Source organism: Cheilinus undulatus, linkage group 7 (genome assembly GCF_018320785.1).
Source record: "Cheilinus undulatus linkage group 7, ASM1832078v1, whole genome shotgun sequence".
NCBI classification, from domain to species: domain Eukaryota; kingdom Metazoa; phylum Chordata; class Actinopteri; order Labriformes; family Labridae; genus Cheilinus; species Cheilinus undulatus.
In genome coordinates this window covers 46,610,864-46,636,363 of record NC_054871.1, presented here as the reverse complement: position 1 = coordinate 46,636,363, position 25,500 = coordinate 46,610,864, and the positions used below count along the sequence as shown (strand labels likewise).

Here is a 25,500-nt window from a genome sequence, read left to right as displayed (position 1 = left end):
AAAATAAAAAAAAAAACAAAGTTTATCCTTGTGACTGTGGCTGATGGGAGTGTGTGCATGTTTGTGTGTCTCACTGACGTTTATCTCTTGGCACAGATGGTACACCCCACAGAATCCTCCCCGGGCCAGGACGTACAGCTGGAGTCGTAACCCGCGCCCCGGCCTGAGCCCACAGCAGCGGCCGGGCTCCGCTCCGCTCTACGGACGCCTTTGTTACGGCCTCCACACGCTGCCTGTTCTCCGAGATTATCCAGTCGGGCCTCTGGAGGCGGGCGTGCAGCTCACACAGCTGACCCACAGGCTCACAGGAGGTCATCTCGGCAGCTCTCTGGTGATCCAGAACCAGAACACCTTTGATCCTCTGCAGCGCTCTCCTGAGATCAGCACCAGTTGTTATAAAGCGGAGCACATGCTGGCGAAGAGCAAAATCACAGACAGGCATGAAGGCAGTGAAGCGAAGCCAGCTGACACAAAAGAGCAGCAGGATCAGGCCAAGGTCAGATAATAGAGTTCAAAACAAAACTTTTCTACGGAGGCAAAAGAAGGCCATTAAATATGAATTAACTAGCAGATTTTTAAATGTGTTTCTTTATAAAACAGCCAAAATACTGCTTAGTTAAAATGCAAGAGTGCAATTCATCAGAAATTCATAGATTTTGTTTACTCTCATTTCATCAATAGTCACTGGAGCGAACCAACAGCTGTCATCAGAATCAAATCTGCGTGATTGTTGCAAAAAAGAAAGGTGACTCATTCCTGTGCAGCTAGAATCAGAAATGAGGATTCAGTTCTTTTCTTTAACGCACAATTACACTCATTTATGGAACTAGATCAAAGCTTCAGATTCTATAAAAGCAACATGTTAGTTATGTTTAAAAATCTGCACAAGTTGTCAAAGGTCAAAAAACAATCTAAACATTTAACTTACTCATGGAATTTTTTAAGGCTGTCAGACAATTTTTAATAAGATTTTTTTTAGTATATAGGTATATTTTGGAGCTTTTAATGCCCTTATTCCAAGAGGAGGACAGTGTATTCACCACATTCCAAATTATTGAGCAAATGATATTTTTCTCTGATTTTCCTAAACAGCCGATGCAAATGACAGTCAGTATAATTTTCATGCCAACAACTGTCATCAGCCGTTAGAGCATAATTCAGATTTTATTATTAACAAACCTCCCGATGATAACTACATTTTTTGTTCCAAATTATTAAGCACAACAGAGTTTCAAACTATTTCATAGGCTGTAAAGAACTGAAAATGGTCATTTGTTGAATTTGCAGCATCAGGGGGTCATATTTACTGAAATCAAAGCTATTTCAATCAAAAACATCTTAACAGGCAAAGTTCCATGTTAACATAGGAGCCCTTCTTTGACATCACCTTTACAATTCTTGCATCCATTGAACTTGTGAGTTTTTGGAGAATTTCTGCTTGAATTTCTTTGCAGGATGTCAGAATATCCTCCCAGAGCTGCTGTTTTGATGTGAACTGCCTCCCACCCTCATAGATCTTTAGCTTGAGGATTCTCCAAAGGTTCTCAGTAGGGTTGGGGGCCACACCATGAGTTTCTCTCCTTTTATGCCCATAGCAGCCAATGACACAGAGGTATTCTTTGCAGCATGAGATGGTGCATAGTCATGCATGGAGAAAATTTTGCTACAGAAAGCACGGTTCCTCTTTTTGTATCATGGAAGAAAGTGGTCAGTCAGAAAATCTGTATATTTTGTCAAGGTCATTTTCACACCTTCAGGGACCCTAAAGGGGCCGACCAGCTCTCTCCTCACGATTCTGGCCCAAAACATGACTGCGCCACCTCCTTGCTGAGGTCGCAGCCTTGTTGGGACATGGTGGCCATCCACCAACCATCTATTGGGACCATCCAGGGTTGCATGGCACTCATCAGTGACTGTTTGAAAATGAGTCTTCATGTATTTCTGGGCCCACTGCAACCGTTTCTGCTAGTGAGCATTGGTTAGGGGTGGCTGAAGAGTAGGTTTATACACGACTGCATGCCTCTGGAGGATCCTACACCTTGAGGTTGGTGGGACTCCGAGGCACCAGCAGCTTCAAATACCTGTTTGAAACAAATTTCTTCATACGGTGATCACGCTTAAGTTTCCCTGAAATATCTAATGTTTTCATACCTTGTCCAAGGCATTGCACTATTTGAGGCTTTTCTGCAGCAGAAGCTGGGTTTCCATTACACCTGGAAATGCGCAAAATCTAAATAGCGCAATAAAAAACTGGTAATAGAAACACCTGAATTTTGAAAAAAAACTAAAATATCGCTAAAAAGTTTTTACGCTTTCATGAGGTTCTTCAAGCGTTTCAATATAGAACTATATCGCAAAAGTGTAATGGAAACACTTTTTCTGCATTTACAAGTCACGGGATGACGTACGGTGTCACATGACCAGTCACTCCGAGACAACATGGCCTGGTACGTGTGGGCAGAAGAAGAGACGAGACTTTTCTTCACATCATACTTCTGAGTGTTTTAGCATTTATCTCTCTCTAGATTTAACTGTCAGGATTGTCTTTTAGTATTTTATCCTTGGATCATAATCTACCATATATTTTATGTGTATTAGACTTATTGTATACAGTTTCATTGAGCTATTTTGGTGCGCTTATTTTAGTATCTTTTTGTTCTGTTTTCACATCATTTTAATTTTTTTTTTCTTGAATTTCATTTTGTTACTTTGCTTTACGATTTTAACCTAACCTCCAGTGTTTCCTCGTTTTGAATTTTAAGATGGCGTTTCCTCAGTGCGCATGTTCCTGCTTTTACTGAATCCACTGCTCATCATATAAAATGGACTTGGTAAATGGATTTGAGCTTGTTTAGCTCTTTTGTAGTCGTCTGACTACTCAGTGCACTTTATAACCTGTCACTATTGTGTTTGGATTGCGGGGTGGGGAGGAGGGAACAGGGATGGGGTGGGGTAGAGTCGGGTATTCTTCTATCTATTCTATCTATTCTTCGTATTCTTTTTGTGTGTAAAGCACTTTGTGCTACATTGTGGTGTATGAAAAGTGCTATACAAATAAAGACTGATTGATTGATTCTACCCTTATACATGGCTTTTGCCATACATGCGGACTTTACCTCTGAACTATCATCCGTTTCCTTCATCTTTTGTTCAAAATTATCAAGGCAACAGCCGTAGCCGTAACCAAAACTGTACGAACATGCAACAGGTTTTGAGCGTCAAGCTTCCCTGCAGTGGATTCACGCAAGATGAGTTTTTACGAGAATTGCAAGGCCTACGCCCAAAACTCCCTTAAATGGAAACGCATTCAAAGCGCAATTGTACTAAATCAAAATTTAAGAAATATCGCTTTTATTTTGTGAAACTGTAATGGAAACCCAGCTACAGAGATCCTTTTTCTTTCCCACATTGTTTAAAACCTGTGGCCTGCTTAATAATGTGGAACATCCTTCTTAAGTAGTTTTCCTTTAATTGGGCTCACCTGGCAAACTAATGATCACAGGTGTCTGAGATTGATTTCAGTGATCCAAAGAGCCCTGAGACAAAATATCATCCATGAGTTTAACCGAGAAACTAATAACTGAATGTTTATGACACTAAAATCAAATTTGCATAATAATGTGGAACAAGGTGTAGAGTCGGAAACAGCAATGAGAAAATAGGGGAGAGACATGCTTGAAAGGAGCCGCAAGCTGGACTTGAACCCTGGTGTGCAACCATACCGCTAGGCCATCTGTGCTTTTTTTTTTCTTATCATGATTAATCATTAAAGTGTCACAGTGTAGCACATTTTTAATTGTATGTTAAAAATGTGATTGTTTTGCATTTTAGAACAGATTTTGCAGCCCACACTGACAGTGTGAAGCAGTTTTTATCAGGCTTTTCCTTTTGAGGATCAAATGAATGCAAACATGAAGCTCTGCAGCATCCGTGCGGTTTAAATCCATGACTCAGAGCTAGGGCAAAGCGCTTATTCTGTCATATACACAGTCTAATGTGTTCATACCAGACGCTAACAATCGCCTAAATAAAGGATCGATGTGATCATTTCCAAGGGGCAAATAAATGTTAAAAAGAGGGTGAATAGATTATATTGTTTCAGGGCGCTTTATGAAATAATCCATGAGAAATCAAAGGCTGCATGAGCTAAATCTAAATCTGTCAGTGGAAAATGCTATTTTTTTCTCAGCTGGTGTCTTCATTATAACAAGACTGAGCTAGCACAGTATTTTTGTATTCATATGTGCCATGAAACTGCACAGCTGCTACAATGTTGATGACAAGGAAGAGAAATCGCATGATCATGATGACAGAAACACATAAAAACAGTGAATGTGCAGTACTGTTACTCATGAAGAGTCAGATTTATTGTGCACTATTCTTGAGATTAACTACGATGAATGGATTGCTGCTTTGTAGCTGCGGTGGAAACCCAAAATCCTGATGCTAACATAGTGGTAGATGGCTGAAATCAAGTGACAGACACTTTTTTACTGGGAAATCTGACCTCTTCTCTCACTTTCCTCCAAGCGAGCTCCTTTTTATTATTTATATACTACAAGTTTCTCCACCATTTTCTGACTGACTCACCATTTTCTGACCCCCACCCCCCGCCCACGCGCACACATATACACACACACCCTGGTCCTTCTAAGTTCTTCCAGTGACTCATGTGAAATACATCACTGTAGGATCTCAAAGCTGATTGGCAACTGCAGATTCTTTAACTCTTATGAATACGTGAATGAAGTGAACTGCTCATTGAACGTTGCATGAATTTACCTCATTTGCATGAATTACTCCCGCAGTTAGAGCCGCACATTCGCAGAGTTCAGGCTAACTTGCAACTCCTTGCACCTTTACATCAACTTTACATGTAATTAACTGTATTTATATGTAATTTTAGTCACGTCTGGTGTGAAGACAACATAACACTGATATGCAATAAGAAAATAGCAGGAGTGCATGTACAAAATGACTCACTGAAATCAAATTATCCTCCGTTAATGTGGCAGCATTTAGGCTTTTCAGGAGTTCACATTTAGTTATTTATCCTTTGTAAGTAACCCAGTTAGGATTAACAGTTACAGAGGCATTCAATAAAGCAGTGATGTCCTTATTTTATGCTACAATGCTACAATGCTATGCTACAATGAGAAGTTTCTAGCTGCTTCCTCTCTGCGGGACTGCAGCTTTGATTTAACATGGAAACTTTAGCCTGCCAAACTCCTGTCTCCTCCATCAGCTGCACATCAGGCTTAAATGCACAGCTGATGGAGGAGACAGCAGAGTTATTGGACTGAGGCTTATGTGTGAAAACAAAAAAGATGTTTACAGTCATTCTCGGGGAGCAGAGATTTGACAAAGGGAAATAGAAACAACCTCTTTGAAAAGTCTCTCATTTTTCCAGCTGCATTTATTCCTCAGTGATGCTGAGGTTTATGTCTCACAAAGCAATGCACAAGTGACCTCAGATTAACATCCTGATGCTTTTCCCATCCTAGGAGAGTGAATTTTGATGTGGGTATACTCCATATAACCTAGTATTCCCTGCACTACACTGGATAAAGGTTAAAATGTTTTAAAAAATAATGTCACAAATTGCTGGGTTTTTGCACCTTGATAATTCTTATCTATTTTAATATGAGCGTTTAGATTTGATGTATGAAATTAGTTGTCAGAGGCTCCACATCTTAAAATATCACTGGCACACGTCTTAAACTGCAAGTTAAACTTCCTCAACGCCAACTTTCTCCTTCAAGTGAAACCACAGAACTAATTAATTCTTCCAACAGCTGACTTCTTCCGACTGATTCTAACCTCTTCTCTGAATCAGCAGTCAGGCGAACAAGCTAGCTAGTTTAAATTTAGGACAGATAATCATAAGGTTCTGACATCAGTGTGTGCCACACTGTCAGCGGCCACAGTGTTGGTATCAGCCAATCCCAGTGCTCACTTTCACTTACATTTACTAAACTCCCCCAGCGTTCATCTCTGTAGGTCCAAACCATCTGTTTGCCAGGAAATTATGTGTGAATGACTCTAACATCAGCTAATGATGAACAGTTAACTTCATGAGGTCTGGGGCTCTTTATACGTAGCTATTTTTAGAAATACAATGCCATTATACTGTAGCAGGATACTACATGATCATTTCTGCCCTCTCTCAGCGCCAGTCTTTCTATGTTTTTTCTGTTTATTATCAGATAGTGGGTATATTATCTTAAATTTGCACTTTAGCAAGTTCTCTGTGAATATCCTCCTAAACCACGGCTGTCAAACTCAGTCACAGCAGGGGCCGGATTCTGGATTCAGGACTAACCTGAGGGCCTGACAGGGTCACCTATTTAAACATTAACCTCATTTCACCACTAATAAAATATGGAAAAATAAGAAACTTAGCACTGATGTTAAATGATTTTGACATTTAAAAAGTTAAAAAGATAAGTTTAAAGGCTCAAAGTCTGAGAAAATAAAACTTAATAGTTCAAAAAGGTGAAAACATGAAATTAAAATTGAAAAATAATGTTTTTTAATGGAAAATATATGGGAAAGAAGTCGAAATCATGAGTTTTAAAGGTCAAAATATGAAATAAAATCTGTAATCATTAAATTAAAGTCAAAATATGATTCAAAATTTTAAACTGTCAGTTGAAAAGGTCAAACTATGGGATTATGAAGTCAAAGTTTTGAGTTAAAATATGAGGTAAAATACAAAATAACTGGTTAAAAAGGACAAAATTTCACTTAAAAATTAGTATTAGGAATCTTAAAGCTCAAAATATTATATGAGAAGTCAAAATTTTGAGTGGAAATACTCAAAATATGAAATTAAAAGTCAAAATCCTCAGTTTGAGTCCTAACTGTGAGATGTGAAATTGAAAATGTGAAATTAAAACACAAAATAATTTCTTTTCCCACATTCCTGACCTCTTATCTAAATATTTTTACTCCTTAATTTTTCAGATTTTATCATCAAGGATAAGTTCACATGTTTATACTTGAGGAAATCTGCAGACCTCAGACTGATGGGCCAGTTATAACAGAAATATGAGATCATCTTGCAGGCCGGATTTAACTGTTCCAAGGGCCGGATTTGGCCCCCGGGCCTTGAGTTTAACACCTGTGTCCTAAACTCAAGTAATCTGCAAATGTTTTACAGAAATTCTGTTGAAAATTTAGCAGCTTGTGGCCAAACAAAAGTGTGGTACTTAAACCTTTTCTGTTACTGCACATGTAAAAACAGTTAAAGATGCATCCTACTGCACATCTTCTGCAAAAAGTTTGCATGCAGAATTTCAAATGGAGCCAAAACGACGATCTTCTAACCATCAGTGGTTGGTTGATGAGGCAGATTTGCAAAGCAAGTATTTTTTAAACTTAGCTGAATGAGTAGTAAAGGCTCCTTTATGTTAGATATGCATACAGACAGAGATAGAGCCTTCTAGCTACACATTTTCTGAAAGACCAAAGATTCACAAAGCCGCCAACATCATAGGTGATATCTGCAGCTGTGTGAAGTGAACTGACCACACCGCCTCAAAGCAAGCCGGCTGGTGGTGCCGCCTGCAATTCAGTTTAGCAGATCGTCAACAGAAGTTTTTTTATGTTGCGACAAATATTCCCTTAAAGTGTAATATATTTTAGTAGATAAAACATGCTGTGAATTTAGGGAAATTATTGCATCTATCTTTATTACTTTAAATCAGTTTTCAGATGGAAACTTCCACCAGAAAAGAACTCCCCCATCAGCTGTCCACACAAGCAGAGCTCACTGCAGTAAACGCGCTTACTCATGAGAGATTTAAGCTGTTGTTGCTAAAATAAGTATTTTTTTCAGAAGATATCTGAGTAAGAATAAGTCTATTTGTGTCTTTATATGTGCTGTGAAATTGTGCTGCTATGCCACAATGGTGATGACAGGAAACATGCATGCAGCATCTTCATTTTTAGATGCATCTATCAGTTTATTTCATTCAAAGACCAAACAAAACAATTAAAACCAAAAATTAAAACCTCTAATCCTTAAGACAAGAAGCAGAGAGGTTAATCTTATTTAATCAGCAGCTGTTAAAAATGTAGATGAAGGAGCTGCAGGCCAAAACAGCGACTCATCCTTATGCCACCATGTCCTAAACATGCATGTTTAGTGTTTCTAAGCTCTGACTCTTACCCTCATACAGGAACATGTCACACATTATCATGGTGATAAAACACAGAGAAAAACAAACAGTGAATTTGCAGTACTTTCCTGCTTGTAGATGCATTTATTGTGCTGTAGCTTTAGAAATAAATCACTTTACACTGAGTTGCTATCAGTGGAGGTCAGAGCTCGATTCATACCTCGGTTTTGGGGTCACAGTTCAGCAAGAGTTCGGTTCCTTGGTAAAAAAGGGCAAAAAAAAAAAAAGTTGTGTAGCTACAGTTGGATCCTTCTAGGTCTAGCGTTATTGAAAGCCCTGTGATATTTGCAGCCTGTGGTTTATTAAACATGAAAAAAAGGAAAAAATTATTTTTTTTAAAAAGATGCAAAATAACAAGCAACACAGAAATGACTGGTATAATATCTCCAAAAAATGACGAAATCAATACAACATCATTAAAGAAATTAAAATATGAAAATAAAATGTATTTTAGGGCCTTTTTAAGTGATCATATTTATGATTTATGAGGCGTGCTGTGGTACCATCACATAGCTGTTGCTAAATAGGATATTAAAGGCTATAACCAGACCCCCAAAATAAAGGTGCCACAGACCGGGGACCCCCGTTGTACCTGAGGGTTGAAGCATAGTTGAACACAGCCATGCTCATCCAAGATCAGCCATCAAGGATTTTTTTAATTATTACGTGATTAGAGTGAATATCTCACAAAATAACAATGTTTGTATTTTACATTGAACCAATTTTATGCATATTTTTTCTATAAAAATTGGTAAAGTATGCCCTCTGAAATTATTGAAAAAAATATTCTTTATATTTTTGGAAGGCATCTCAGTGTCTCCTGACCCCTGTCAGTATCCTCTGACCTCCAGGTTTAGAACCACTGATGTAGAGGTAGAGAGCTCTGGCTTAAGTGTGTGTTACTGCTGCAAAATAATGAGTCATGCTTGTCAGTGTAGGACTGAAGAATAGCTCATGTAAACACAGGATGGTGTAACAGAGTCGATGCAAAGCGCCTAAACTCATATCTGCATGAAGCATTTAAAATGTATTAGCATCACTGTTGTCCTGACCCTCTCTGTTTTTACATCCAGACATTTTTAAAAATGCAGAGAAGTCGGTGAGAGGAGGAAGCCGACGGGCCTCGCTGCTCCTCTGCTTCTGCACCTGTAGATAACTTTTCTTCTTTTATGTTTTGTGATGTCAGCTTCTTACTCTTCTTCGTTGGTTGTTTAAAAGCAGTTTGCAGACATCGCAGATTATTACTTATTTTCTCATTATTTATATGACATTCATAACGTATTTCAGTCTGTTCTGTCACATTCTGTACTTCCTGGGGTCTAGACATTACTTCCATTAATGAAATCAGATTGATTGCCAAAAAAAACCCAGAAATTTTGGTCTAGATTTCTCATCAGGGTGCTGGTGGTGGGTCCTGAGGCTAGACAAGCTTGAAAACCCCTGATGTAGATATTGGATGGATTATCTATACCAGTGGTTTTAACATTTCATATTTTATTATATATTCATTTTAACATTTTTATATTTTGGTCTGCATATGTCTTTAAACATCCATCTTTGCCATGCAGTCAGTATTTTGGTTTCTTATAGCTTTACTACCTGATCATTCTGCTCTAATTAGTGGGGACTATGAGTTTGCATCTATGCATTGATGCAGGATTACATAACAGCAGATCATCCTCCACCTTCAGCCTTGCCTGGTTCTCTCCTTTGATCACTGTCGGTGCCAAAAACCTGCTCTAGCACAGGCTGTGTTAGTGTTTACAGCACAGACTGTCTGTTACCTTCAGTCACCAAAATTCCTTTTACTTCCTGTCAAAAAAAATCCCCTGGTTTGGTCTCTAGACTTAGTGCTTTTGTCTCAATATGACCCCCAGGTTTTACTCAGCCTTATGCTATCATTAGTTTGTACTGTACATATTTGCAAATTAAACCCTGTGTCCATCAAGCATCATCAAAACTAGTGCAGGAAACCCCTGACTTTAAAAATCGACTCTAGAATAGTCTCTACGTTAACTACAAATCTGTCCAGGTTGCCCGAAGCACAGCAGAAGTCAGCAAAGCAAGTCACCTTCCCTGAAGTCCTGAGAAAGAATATTACACAGAGACCCCCTGAACCCGCTAGCCAAGCAACAAATGTTGGGTCATCTTTACAAATATCTGTGCATTTTGATGTGATTTTTTAAACCATAATTTTGCCATTTATGAGCAATGTTTTTACTATGGTTAAATTAAATTTACTTGCATTGTTTTGCAGTGCTGGACTACACCATTTGGACATTTTTAAGAGAGGAGAAGGGGCCCCCAAGTATTTTAATTTAGTCTGTTTGATATAAATTTCTGTCTGTTGACTGATTTATTTAGTCGCTTGTGATTCAATGACACTAATTACCATGAAACATAAATAAAAACTGACTATTCATTACAGGCTCCTCAAGGGCCCCTCGCTACTGTGGGCCAGGGCAGTCAGTACTCTTTATGCCCCCTGTGCTACACCCATGCTTGGGATATCCCTTCACCTTAACATGCAAAACCAAGGGGAAGGGCAAAGATAAGGGCTAAGGGGACTGACCCGTAGTCTAGTCTTTCTCATGGAAAAAGGCTGTCAAGGAACATTTTAAGCCATAGCTTTAGTCAACGGACTTAACTCTGGAGCTTTGTAAAAACTGGGTCACCAGAAAAAAAAAGTCTGGGAAACACTGGTTTATACTGGGCAGGTTGGTTGGGAAGTATAAACACGTATATTATGTTAGTCTGCACATACAACTGGACAATCATAACAGCTGGATGGAGATCAGATGGGACCTGAATGTCAGTGACATAGTGGAGTAGAGGTAGAGGTTCATGTCCCTCTGGGGAAAGAATCCTTAAAATCTATCCTAATAAAAAGGAAGTGTGAGTATATGGTAATAGCTATAACGTTAAAAAAATAGATCAGGAATGTCAAACTCAAGGCCAGGGGCCAAACCAGGCCCGTGGTACAGTTACACCCGCAAGATCATATCCTATTCTTATTATAACTGGCCCTAAAATATGAGGTCTGCAGATTTGTTAACTTAGCCTTGATGGTATGAAATATCCTTAAGTCATAAAAATGTGAAAAAATAGAGTAAAAATAACTAGATAAAAAAAATGTGGGAAAAAATTCATTTCTGAATTAATTTTATATTTTCAATTTTGCTATTATTTGGTCTTTTATGTCATATTTTGACCATTTTCAATGTATTATTTTGACATTTTATCTCGTATTTTGACTTTGTCATTTTATTATTTTCACTTTGCATCTCAAATTTTGACCTTTTAGGTGCACCATTTTTAATTTTAAGCCTTATTTTTTCCTTAAAAACATGATTGCGACTTTCTTTTTATAGATTTGCCTTTTAAAAGCGTTATTTAAATATCTAACTTAATGTTTTGACCTTCTGCACTAAGTTACACTTTTTATTTCATATTTTGATCTTGTCAATTTATTATTTTGACTTTTATCTTATATTTAACCTTTGAGGATAACAGTTTAAAATTTTAAGTCACATTTTTGCCTTATAAACATGATTGTGACTTTCTTTTCCACAGTGCTTAACAAATGTATTAGACCACCCTAACCCTAACCAAAGTAAGGTTTATGCCACAGCTGCCCTAAATTAACAGCATTAGTAATTACCAAAATCATTTTTTATGTTTCTGCAATGGTTAATACACCAATATGTAGAAGCTCTTTAACCCAAATGATATTTTTAATGCTAAAATATAATTAATATTGTTATCCATGAATATTCAAATTTACTGATTTACAAAAAACTGAAAAAATAGTAAAGCACATTAATATTTCGTGATTAATTTGTCAAATTATAGTTATTTACTGTCATTCCTGAACAGAAAAATGAGTTTTAGTGGTTGAATGTTATGCTTGATTCATTTCTGACTTCTCAGAGAAGCCCAGTGAGCCGGCTCAAATTTGGGTGAATTCAGTTTGAAATTCCTCATTCCTGTTTAAAATGGTAAAACGTGGAGAGCTCACTGAAAATGAAAGAGTCCGCATTAAAGCACTTCATGATGCTGGATGGTCTCTGAGACAAATATGACAGGTGGTCTAATAAATTTGTTAAGCACTATATATATTTCAAAGCATTATTTTAACATCCATTTTTGTGTTTTTAACCTTTTGAACAAATAAGTTTGACTTTTTAATCTCTGATTTTGAGCCTTTTAACTTATCATTTTGACTTTTTGAATCTCAAAATCATTTATCATCATGGCTAAAATGGCAAAAGTGAGATGGACAGTTTGGTCAAATGTGGACCTCAGGTTAGACCTTTGTTCAGAATCCGGCCCCTTCTGTGATTGAGTTTGACACCCCTTATGTAGATCATTTTCACACTTTATAGTAGCAAAAATGAAACTTAAGGAAAAACATCAGAATCCCAAAACTAAACCGAGAACCAAACCCAGGAACAAATGCACAAATATTTAGGTCAAGGCTGAGAGTTTATCTAGGACTCAAAAAGAGTCAGCGTCTTTTCTTTTAAAGTTCTGTGAGCTGCATGAAGCCGTGAGAAATGTGAACATTTTAACCCTTTTCAGAAAAGTTTTTGCAGTTTAAAATTTTACCTCAGTTAGTAGTGTGAACACGGATGTTGAGTTGTATTTTAATTCTAAAATTATATACTGAAAGGGAGATTTTCTTGGTTGGAATTGTTCATTTTTGGCCTCTTTCTGCTTCCTTGTGTTTTTCCTCTGCATGTGTCCCTGAGTCATCTTAAATCTCTTCTTCTTTCACAGATAAAACCGACAGAAATGGAGTCGACACCAGCCAACGACTCTGCAGATCTGTCCCACTGTGACCCAAATGAGTCTTCATGCCAAAGTCACACCAGCTCGTCGTCAAACCAACACGAGGGGCGGCCAGGGTCATCGCAGACCCAGATCAGCACCGGAGCCACCAGCTGCACTCTAGATGACATTGATACTGACTCTTCTATCCCCTCCGTTTCAGAGCGAAATTACCCAAACGGAGGAGTGCCGGGCTCCATAAACCCTCCTGTTTACCTTTCAGGAGACACGTACAGCATCGTGGGCTCGCTGAACCCAAACAGCAGAGGGACGAGTTTGAACGGGACGAGCAGCAGCAGCGCCGGTTTGTTCCCAGCGGGGATGCAGTTACTGAACATGTGCAAACTCCAGGGGAAGGATCTGACCTCGCAGCCTTTGTCCTTAACCGGGGGGCTGTTTGGCAACAGCAGAGGCTGGGTGTGCGGAGCAGAGCCCATGAGAGGAGAGGCCGCCAAGCCGCCGCAGCCTCTCCGGATGGAAGATCTCCTGAACATCCGTCTGGATCAGGTCACCTTTGACCTGACGCAGCCACCGTATGACTCACTGCAGACTTATGAGTTTGAGGGCCGTGATTCACGAGCTGAGTCACTGAGCTCACTGGAGAGCGACGGAGAGAAGGACGAGGGGAAAGTGGTGGGAGGGATGGAGGAGTTAAACCAGAAGTTTCAGAGGCTCGTGGAGATCATCCGAGAGAGGGAGCAGGAGAAAGAGGGAGGCGGAGGGGAGACAAAGGGGGGAGAGACTGCTGCGGCGCCTGACGATGAGACTCATAAACAAAAGGAGGACAAAGAGAAACAACAACAGAGATGGGATTTCTAGTCTGCAATAAAGGAAAAGTTAGAGAGAAGAGCGGGCCGTTGACAGTGATGGATTTTAAACACAGCAGGGTGGATAAACACACAGACTCAGACAGAAATCTTCTTGTTTCTCCCCCCCTGCAGGGAAATCCAGGAGTTTGACAGTAGAGTGAAGATTTGTGTTGGAATCAGTGCACAGCGTATCGTTCTCACCTCCACTGTCTCTATAGAAAAGCATATGGATCTGTCACTTTTCACACTGCTCATGTAGCTGACATTAATAATGCACTTGGGCTTTCAAACTAAAGTTATGAAAAATTAACTTTTTTAAATATTGATTCTGAGCCCTGAAAGCTGCATTGTTAGAAAATAGGCCTCATGAATTATTGACCAGAATTGTGATATTTAATATTGATAGTTTAATATGGGCATGCTCTTTGGAAATCCCTGGAATTTGAATGAAACTTCTGAATTAGAGCGTTTTAAGCGTACAGTACAGTACTGTAGATCTACACTGCCACATGTTCACTGAGTCTGTCTTTAAGTCTGACTGTGTCCATTTATATCCTCTAGCTCTGCAATAAGGTTGTCATAATGTTCCAAATGTTGAAGCTTTTCGACAATATGTGTTATTCTAATTATCAGAAGCCATCTTTCTTTTAAGGGCATGTGCATTGGAGAGGAATGAGTCCATAAAAACTGCAGGCACACTCCATGGTATTGTCTAAATTGCACAAAAACATTAAATAAAAATACATTTTTGTGCAGTTAAGATTCTGTGCAGGAGTTTGCCTGTGACTTTTGGCAACTTTAAACAAGAAAATTGTGGGTTTTTGGTAGGTATGAGGCATGTTTTCATGGGGCATGACTCGAAGTTCACAGTTCATACAAATTCAAATATTTCGTCTGACTTTAACCAAATATTTTTCCCATTATTCATAGCAGGGCCTTATAATGAGATGCTACTGCCAGAGGGTGTCCTAGTGCATCAAAATGCTGTTTGATAGCTGTAATTAATAAACAATAGAAGAGGAGAGATGTCAAGAAACTGAGCAGTCTTGTGTCACTTCCTGCTCCCAACAGTTAAAATCCCCTGATGGGTGAAGATGAGCCCTGACTGTGGTGGTAGATTAAAGAGCAGTGGTAGGAACGCAATAACACTTCTGGGTTACATTTTTACTTCAAGCTATTTTAAAAACATAATTTATTATGTGTTCTTTCCTCATATAGCAAAGGATTATTAAAGAGCAGTTTTCTGGCAATGGGCTTAGACCAGAGAGTGGTTAAATACGGGACCAGTGTTGCGTTTAAGCCAGCAATTGCTCTGAGACAGCAGGAGGCGCTGGAGTCTACCTGCCTCACCTCATTTAACATGTTTGAAATACACAAAGAAGATATGTGATCAAAATAATTCCGTTTTTTTGACCAAAAATGTCAAAGTGAAAACCGACCTCTACAAGATAATGTCAATTAAACACAAATATTTAAGTGACTGCATAAATATTCACCCCCTTCAAGTCAGTATAGTAGAGTCACCTTTGGCTGCATGTTTCAGGTCATTGTCTTGCTGGAAAAGAAATCTCCTCCCAAACTGTAGTTCAATTGCAGGCTGAATAAGATGGTCCTCTTCCAGGGCTGACTTCTGAGAAGTATCCCCGCAGCATGATGTTGCCACCACCATGCTTCACAGTGGGGATGTTGTGTTTGTGGTGATGTGCATTGCTCCCAAACATAGTGTCTTGTCTGATGGCCAAAATGCACCATTTTTGCTTCATCAGGCCAAGCAACTTTCTTCCACTTGACCACTGCGTCCCCCTTTAAACCATTTCTGTGTCGCTTTTCCCGGGAAGTAAATCTTCTTCAAAGCCATAGCTCTTTAGCAGGGTGAATAAGATTGTCCTCCAGAATTTTCCTAAATTTTGCAGCATTCATTTTTCCCTCTACCTGTACAGGCTTTTCTGGGCTGGCTGCTGAGAAGCATCCCCACAGCATGATGCTGCCACCACTGTGCTTCACAGTGGGGATGGTGTGTTTGTGGTGATGTTGGCAAATTCTAGTCAAGATTTCATCTGAGTTTTCTTCAACAGTGTGTTTCTCTTTGCCACTCTCCCATAAAGCTTTGGCTGGTGAAGAACCAAGGCAACAGTTGTTGTCTGCAGAGTCTCTCCCATCTCAGCTGCTGAAGCTTGGAACTCCTTCAGAGTAGTCAGATGTGTCTTTGTGGCCTCTCTCACTAGTCTCCTTTTTGCACACTCAGTTTGTGAGGACGGCCTGATCTAGGCAGACCTACATATGTGCCATATTCTTTCCATTTCTTGATAATGGATTGAACTGAGCTCTGGGGGATGTTTAGTGAGTTGAAAACATCTCAATAACCTTTTCTCTAAGTTGCTTGGAGTGTTCTTTTGTCTATATGGTGTAATGGTAGCCAGGAATACTGATTAACCAGTGACTGGACCTTCCAGACACAGGTGTCTTTATACTACAAACACTTGAGACACATTCACTGTAGTCAGTAAATCCCCATTTCACTAATAGTGAGACTACTAGTACCAGTTGGCTGGACCTCTGTTGAATTAGGTCAGTCACTTTAAAGGGGGTGAATATTTATGCAGTCATTTATGGTACATTAGATATTTTTATTTAAATGACATTACTTAGTAGAAATCTTTTTTTCACTTTGACTTTAAAGAGTGTTCTTTTGTATTTTTTTTTAGTCCTAATTGGACTGAAACTTCAGGTCTGTACTACATTTATATATCAGTATCGATATTGTTATTACTAAAATTAATAAGCAATTATTTCCATATCAGATATTGGTCAAAATCCAGTAATTGTGCAAATTGCGCATCCCTTATTTTCAAGTTTGACTCAATGGCTCTTGGATTTGGGCTGCAAGAGCATGAGGTGGTTGAGGCTGTTCTAATTTTACTGGAAGCGTTGCTTAAAATGGCCATTCCCCATCATGTGGTACATCTATTATTTATTTATGTAGTTATTTATTCATGTATTTATCTATTTTGTATCATTTTTTTAATTTTAATTGTGGTATTATGACAACCTTATTATCAGCTTGTAGTCTTCAGTATAGTAGCAAAACCCACACACTGTGAGGGGTGTCACGATTCTGATCTCTACCTAAAATAAATGGGAATGAATTTAAAACTTTGCTCACTGACATAGAAAACCAGGATCAGCATTGACTCACTTTTGCCTTTCCAAAAAGAGAAACAAAGAAAGGTTGGCAGAGATTAGCTTAGCTTTAGCCTGCAGGCGTACTTTTGGAGACACCCCGGCCACTGCCAGAGTCAAAGATGCTCTAAAACAACAAACAAGTTCAGCAGCAACGGAAAATCCTGGGGTTCCCTGAAGGCAGCAGCGTGGCAGCCTTTACTGTGAGACTTGATAATCTAGTTTAGTGCTCAGACCAAAAGCAAGGCAGTTTTTGGCCAGCCTTCCAGGTATGTTGGCAAACAGGAGTAAACTCAGAGGCTCACACAGCTCTGATTTTTCTCTCCAGGAGCTGCTTCTTCATCAAAGCTCCTGTGTGGGTCGGGTCTATATATGATGAGATAAGAAAGCAAACAAGACCATCAAGATTTACATTTGTATGAAGGTTTTTTCAAATGCCTGAAACTGCTGCCAGAAGGTTGGTGGAGGACGAGGCGGTGAACAGCAAGCTGCAAAACAGACTTTTACTTAGTTTCCACTGCAGAGATTCTTGAGTGATTATGTTTACTAGACATAATCACTAGACATGTTTATCTTTACTGGACATCTTTGTTTTCAATCCTGTACGAATCCACCATGTCTGTAAATAAGTAAGTGAGTAAAAATTTCCTATTTACCTACAATATCTCTGCACAAACAGAGGTCACACAGAGGTCAGAAAATCATGGTTCATTGTAAAGTTCTGTGATTGCCATATTTTTCATCTAACCGGAAAAATAACCACTCTTACCAAAGCAACAAACGTAACAAAATTTTATATGCTGGGGTGCACTACTGCCTTTTTCAAAATGCAAGCCCATTTTCTTAAAAGAGATTCCTTTTTTTTTTTTGGTAATGTTAAATATGTGGCTGGGCACACTGAGCTAAACCAATTGGAAAGTGATGTCAGACTTCATAGCTAAGCCATGGTGTGCACAAATATCAGGAAAGCAGCAAAGAAACTGAGATAGCTTCAATGGGAAAAAAAAGATAATTGCAAAAGAAAGGCTAAAAAGTGGCAAAAAAAAGTGGTAAAAGGGTGGTAAAAATAAGGTTAAAAGTGGAAAAAATGGCTTAAAGTGTCAACAATTTGGCTAAAAATGGAAAGAATTGAGCTGTTAAAATGGCACATATGGGTTAAAAGTGGTAAATAAATGGCGGAAAAGTGGTTAAAGGGTGGCAAAAATAGGTTAAAAGGGACAAAAAGAGATAAAATAGCAAATATGTTAAATAAAGGGTTGAAAGTGGTGAAAATGTATTAAGAGTGGCAAAAATGTGCTCAAAGTGGTTAAAAAAGGGTTGAAAGTGGCATAAGTGTCTTAAAAGTTGCAAAATTTGGAGGTGAAAAAGTGGTAAAAATTGGTTGAAAGTCATAAAGTTGTATTCACAGTGGCTAAAATTGGCCATGAAAATGATGAAAAGTGGTTAAAAAAGGGAAGGCAAAAAGGTGCAAAATGGGCCGCTCAAGTAGTCACAAGATTTAGAAGTAGCAGAAATTGTGGCAATGAGGCAACTTTAAGCCTGGATGCTAGCACCACTGTTGATCCAGCACACATGCATTGATATTGTCAGTAAAACACAACTGGGGAGGGCCCATTCAAAGAGTTTTTCAGAGGCCCAGGCAAGTCTGTGCAGGTCTGAGTGAAGGACACAAAGGGGGCCTTAATTCTCAGTTCTGATCTTTTCTCAGATCTGATTTTTTGTGTGGCTGTTCACACTGCAGATCAGATATGTATCTGATTTAGAACCACATATCAAAGTGGCCTGAATCTGACTTGAAAAGGGCAGATTCAGTGTGACCTGTGCTGTTCACACTCTCAGAAAAATCAGAATGAGTTACATGTGAGCGAAAAAAATCAGATTCAGGTTGTTTTTAACTGCAGTGTGAAAGTAGCCATAAATACCACATCACTTGCAGAATGCAATTTATGTCCTTTGTATGAACTTTAGAAATAAAAAAAAATCCCCTTTTTCATTGCTGCAGCTGCGCAGCACCTTCATGTTTTTATTTAGAAATGTCTGTAAATTCAAGTATATTACAGACTTCACTTACACCGTGTAACTGCATCAGACCAAAAACTGACATTGGGGGTCAGAGCTCCACAGGCAACACTTAATCCCATGTGAATAGTGCTCAAGTCTTTCCCATGGAAAAAAGGAGTCTATGAACATCTTCAGTCGTAGTTTTAGTCAACAAGTTTAACACTGCTTTCAGCCTCTAAAAGCTGGTAAGAGCAGACCCACAGCCAGTGACCCAGTCACCTGTAGCAGCCTTCTTAAACCAGGGTGCCATGGCGTCCTGGGATACCTTCTGGCATCACCACAAGTTCCCTCAAAATGCTTTAAATTCAATGAAGAATTATAGTGAATATGTAGATCATCAATTACCAGTAACCACGTTTAGTTTTGCCAGTTTTTATTGTGCCATAAACACATCAAAATGTGTTCTTAAAGTCTGCATTCCATAGAAATAAGGGCATTCAGTTGCTTGAGGAGAGTTCTTGATAAATCCATCTAGTTTATTGCAATACTACAATAATACATACAGTACATTGTGACTGGGGAGACTTGAAATGTCTCAGATTTTTAAAGGCTGCCTTGACAGCAAAAAGGCTGAGAAAAAACGACTCACACTAACCACCTGGTTTTCAACCGAACCAGCACTCCACAAGGTTTAGTCAGACAACTCACATTTGTAATGGTTTAAGACATTTATGCAGCAGCTTAACCTAGTTTGGCTCCGACTTCATCACCCCTAACAGATTTATTCTACATGCAGAAATTGAGGACTTGAAGATACTGTATATCTTAAACTTGAGCCTGCAGGTGAATGCTGGAGTGGTGGAGGGATTTTAAGAGCAGCTGTGGTAAGAGAGAGCAAGCTACAAAACTGTAGAGGCCGACAGGAAAAAGTGGAAATTTACAGCTCCAATAGGCCGCCAAATAAGAACGTCTTTGTCTTAAATAAAACGTAGGCACTAGAGTTTGCATTAAACTCAGTAAGTAGCTGCCTGAAGCCTTTGTTATCTGCAATGCTGTATGGATAAAGTCTTTAAGATTAAAGTATAATAGTGCTGCTTCTGATCCTCTGATCCCATTTAGGAGTTAAGGCAAATTTTGACTTTACACCTTCATTCAGTTGTGGATATCCCTGCACACACTGGCACAGAGTAAAGGGCCTGGCAGTCGTTCCTAGCTGCTGATTAGCCTGGTGTCCTGTCATGTAAATGGAGGTCTGTGTTGCAGTAGTGATCCAGTGTCTTTGCTGTCAGCCAGTAGACTTTCTCATCCATGCTGGGACTTTGTTTTGATCTGGAGCGTACGCTGCATCATGTAGTTTAATATCTGAAAACAGAATTTTAGAAATGTTTGCGAATAATTAAAATGAAATATCACATTGCTCATAGCATCAGGCCGCAACATAACAAAGTTGACTAAAGTGGAGGGGTCTGAAAACTTTCTGACTGCGCTGTAGATCCGCTGCCCTGGATTTGTGAGGCAGTCTATCTGGCGTGCCAGGTTACGAGTATGACCACAGTGGTGGACAAGCTGTTAAAAAGTGGCTCCATCTGCCTGGTCGCCCTATCCCTGCTCATTCTGTGCACTGAAGCGGCTGCTCTAACCACAGTGAATGGGGGCGAATTTTCAGTCACGTCAGGTCACTTACAGTGGGTGATAGCGGCGGCTACATTTGCAGTTGACAGCACGTGTCTCAGTATCTTGTATTTTGGCCACACTAGTATGTAACCAGTGTCTCAGGTGAGAAAGTGGGAATTAGGAGTGAGTCTTAAATGCTGGATTTTACTGCACTCACCTGCCATGGAGGAGGTGTTAGACAAGGCAAGAGATGGCAGAAAGTCCTTTTTCTCCTCAGCAGAGATTCCTGATGAGTAATACTTGACAAAAACAGCGTGATGAGATTTTTATTGTCATATAACACTAGTTACAGCTCATCCAGTGACTCGAGGCAAAGAAGCGTTTAGATTTAAAACCTTTTAGCTGGATCACACTTGGCTCTGCTCTTCACCAGGCTTTAATGCATGAATACCTCCTACAGCATTCATTTCCACTATATCTACTTATAAATGGAGGCTTCCAGCTAACTACAACTGTCTCCGTCCATGGTAAAGAGATTTTGCTGTAACCTTATACAAGCCCTTCCAAAGAAATGACTGTGCTCCTGAATGGCTGAGTTAATGGGCCCATTGCTAACATCCTCAGCCTCGCTCTGTTTGGTTCATGGAGGTAACTAAAAAATCCAGTTTAATTATTTTTTGGGTCAACTGTTGTAGTTGTCAGTCTGACTTTTGTTCAGGCTCTGGCATAGCTCTTAAATTACATGTCTGGATAAGAAAAAGGCTTATTATTTCTTAATTTAGTTTGAACCGTGTTTTTACCTAACTGTACCGAGCCTCCCTTTAGATTTTAGGCTGAGGCCTTGATGTTGTGCCACCACTGGCTCCAAAGAAAAAAGAAATATCTCGATTGTGATGCAGATCATGTAAAACGAGTGAAAGTTCATGCTTTGTGCCCTCCCTTTTTTAATTGAGGCAGATTTACATGTTCTTGTGCCATGTCAGATCAGGAGACTCCCAGCAACGTCAGGCTTTTCCAGCACAGAGGATTTTTTTGTTAAAGTCTATTTTATTTAGAAAAATGAAAAAAAATTCATTTCATGCTAATCCTACATTAATTCAGGGTATTAGCAATGATTTTATGTGTAATCACACACAGTGTGAAAAATGTGAATGCTTAAGGTCTGCTTTACAGTTTAAAAAATCAGTTTTTCTCTCAGTATTTAAGTACAGAAGCCCTAAGTGTCACATTTTTAATAACACTTAAAATGTAATTATTACTAACAGTGTAAAGTGGTTCGTCTGAGTGGTTTGATTCAGGGATCAATTAGATTAAAAGAGGTGCATTCTAGGATCTTTACTATTAAGATTGATATTTAAACGTACTCATAGCAAAAGGAACCCATTCAACTCTGGTGTGACGTCATTCCCAATCCGACTTTTGAGGAAAATGGACCACGGCAGAAGTCCCCGAATTATGATAATCATTTTTTATGCCACCAGTTTTGAACCTGTACACCCAAGAAGTCCTCTGAGAATTATCAATGACAATCGGAGCAATGGTGTGGCATGCAAATCAACACAGACAGACTCACTGCCATTATAGTAGTAATATGACTGCTGCTCTGCTGCACCAGTGTAGTGGGAACTATGACTTATTCTCTGTTTGTATGGAACTAGAACTACCTAAGGACTTCTGTGTTTTTAATCCCATGCGAATTGTCAACATCTGTAATTTTCAAAGTAAAAATTCCACGGCAAATTACCGACAATATTTCAAACTCACAGAGGTCTGCAGGTAATATTAATCCCATACGAATCAGCATCTCTGTCATTTACGGTGGTAATTATGTTTTTGTTTTTTGTGGTCTGTGAGGCTGCACAGGAGATTGTTTTACACATTTAATAATAAATATTGCTTCTTTTTAGGTAATTTCTAACCTTGCAAAGCAGATGGATACACCCATTTTCTTGTTTTTCACTGGCTAATCCATCTTGCAAAGCTCCAATCTGAACAGTTTGGGCCCAGTTAGAAAGTGACAGGACCAATCAGCAACGAGGGGCAGTACTTTCAGGCACGGCGTAGTTGTGTTTCACACATCCACCTGGAAAACCTTCAATACTAAGCGTTTGGGAAAGGGCAGAGGCTTTGAAAAAAACTCGGAGTGTGACTGTATGGATGTTCTGTCTGTCACATCTTTACGGTCCAATCAGAGCAACAAAACACGTGATGTAGCCGCCACCGAGGTGGCAGCTACCAAGGAATAACGCGAACCATGGCGACTACAGACTTGTCAGTACACGACTGTTGTCATTTTTGAAAAGAAAACAACTTACTGCTGTTCTTTGTTCTTCTTTTAACGAAGAAATGTCCTCAAGTTCTGGTAAAACTGGCGCTTTAGCAGCATCCACGCTAAGCTCTTCCGCCATAACTGCACAGCTCTTTCTGCTGCTTGCTTACATCATGACTCCACTGCGCCTGAAAGTACTGCCCCTCATCGCTGATTGGTCCTGTCACTTTCTAACTGGGCCCAAACGGTTCAGATGGGAGCTTTGCAGATGAATTCACCAGTGAGGAAGCCGGAAATGGGCGTATCCATCTGCTTTGCAAGGTTAACAGATTTACCCACAGTGGAGAAATATTATGGATTTTGAATGTCTGATGAAAACTAGATTACGTTTTAGTCTACTTTTAATGTTTTTGACGAAAACTAAACTCACTTTTGCTCAGTTTTAGTCATCAAATATCTATTTTTGGCTAGTCGTAGTCTAGTCTTCCTCATGGACGAACATTTTTGGTCATAGTTTTAGTCTACAAAATTAACAATTTCCCATACAGTACTTTAGCTGTGTAAGAGACAGCAAAGTGCTCATTCTATTAAATACACTGTGTAACACTGTGACACATGAAGAAATATGCTGGAGTGCATGACCACAATGACTCACTGACCTCCTGTGGTCCCTGGTTAATGTGACAGTATTTACACTTTTCAGGTGTTCATGTTTAGTTGCTTTAATTTGTGTAAGATGAACATTTTTTACTGTCTTAAGCTAAGGGTATAGAAATGCTCCAAAAACCTGAATAATGAAGTCCTGTCCCACATGCTTAACCAGGAAATGCCACATTTATAAGACCTTATCCAGTTCAATAAGCTGTTTCCATTGCCTGCAGGATCAAATCTGAAATATTGTCCTTTCTAGGATGATAATATAAACAGCTGTTTATATTAAAACGTTTCTAGGCATCAGCACTGAAGGAAATATGTTTACATGACACGGTGGATTTAAAGAATCGTGGCGCCCCTCTTCACTATGCAGCGTATGCACAGTTACAGATGATTGCATTGTCACTGTCTAAGCCCAGTGTGCTGTTGTGGAAGTAAATAATGTCCATGTGTAGATAAACATCGACTCCTGCTGTAGTGGCCGTTGCTCCACAGAGGACTCTCCTTTGGGACGGGTCTATTTACCGGAATCCACGTGGGAAATGAAGCATCTGATTTTCAGTTAATAAACTGTTGCAGACTTACATTGTTGGCCCTCATTTCACCCACACAAGACGATTATTTTTAATTCACTGTTGTGATTGCTTGCCTGGAATTATCTCCAAAGGCTTATTTATGTCCCACGTTTAAAGAGACAGAATGAGGCAGCAGCCATTATGTGATGTGGAACGTGCAGCCATTGTTCTCCAGACGAAGCTGCACAATAATCACTTTCTTTAAGATTGTGTTGTTTTCAGGCCGGCTGTCATCTCCCAGTGTTTCTGTGGCTATTTCAAAGCTCATCTATTTTTTAGGAGGTATCACGAGGAGTTATTAAAATAATGCCAGTGAATAATGTGGTGAAATGTGTCTGACTTCCTGCACTTCCTTTCACCCTCACACTGAGAATATTTGTCTCAATCAAACACCCTCTTAACAAGATTGTGATGCTTTCAAACTAAATTTGACAGAAAATCTTTGCGGGGTAAAACGCAGGCAGACTCCTCAGGCAAGAACATGAAATGTAGAGGAAGAGGAGGGAGGATATTTCGTGAAGAGCCAGATGATTAATAGTCATTTTCACGCTGCGTGCTGTGAGGTCGCAGCGGGCTTCTTAATGCATGAAAATGACTGCTGCAGAAACAACGAATGATTACAAGAAGACCTGCAGATCAGGGCCAGATTTAATTTAACAAGCTAAAAATAGACACACAGAGGAGGAAGAAAAAGGGAGGACAGAAATAGAAAAACATTAAATTAAAATATGTTTGAAATTCAGTTTAGTAAAGCCCCGTTTGCTGCTCACACTCTCTAAAAAGAGGAGAATTGTGTGAAGTGGAGCACAGCGGCAGCATCTGAAGAGGAAACGCACAATAAGACGATACAATGGTGCCACCTACAGGTAGACAGAGGCACTGTGTCAGCGTCACAGCACTCCTGGACATTCAGGTCCAAGAAGAAGAAGAAGAAGGATTTGTGATATAAAGAGGGATTAAAACTATAATAATAAAAATCAGCCAATACTTTATCATACAAATGTGCCTAGTTTTGTTTTTGTTCATTTAGAGATTGAACCACTGTTTCTGCATTTTAACACAATATTTAATGACAGGATCAACAGATGTCTGTTTAATGACATTGTCTGATGTAGGTTTTCTACAACTCCAATTCCAAAAAAGTTGGGACACTGTGTAAAATGTAAATAAAAACAGAATATATTAATTGCCATATCTCATAAACCCATATTTTATTCACAATAGCTTTAGCTATAAAAATCTAAAGCTAAAAAAAGGGGGGGGCAACAGTGTGGTAAAAGTAGAAAAAATGAGGGAAAAGTGGCAAAAAGAAGCTGCAAATGGCCAAAAAAAAAGGGGGGGGGGCAGGGTATTTAATGGCAAAAGGTAGTTTAAATGGGTGAAAA

General features: G+C 39.2%; 1 protein-coding gene across 1 annotated transcript in view; it reads left to right on the top strand.

Annotated features, from left to right (window-relative positions):
* LOC121511715 (cadherin-24) overlaps positions 1 to 13,832 on the top strand; it is a 95,774-nt gene extending 81,942 nt beyond the window's left edge. The window contains exons 12-13 of the mRNA XM_041790479.1: positions 97 to 496; positions 12,963 to 13,832. Of these exons, the coding sequence (XP_041646413.1) occupies positions 97 to 496; positions 12,963 to 13,832 (1,270 nt within the window). The remainder of the gene's footprint in view (positions 1 to 96; positions 497 to 12,962) is intronic.
* The last annotated feature ends 11,668 nt before the right edge of the window (positions 13,833 to 25,500 follow it).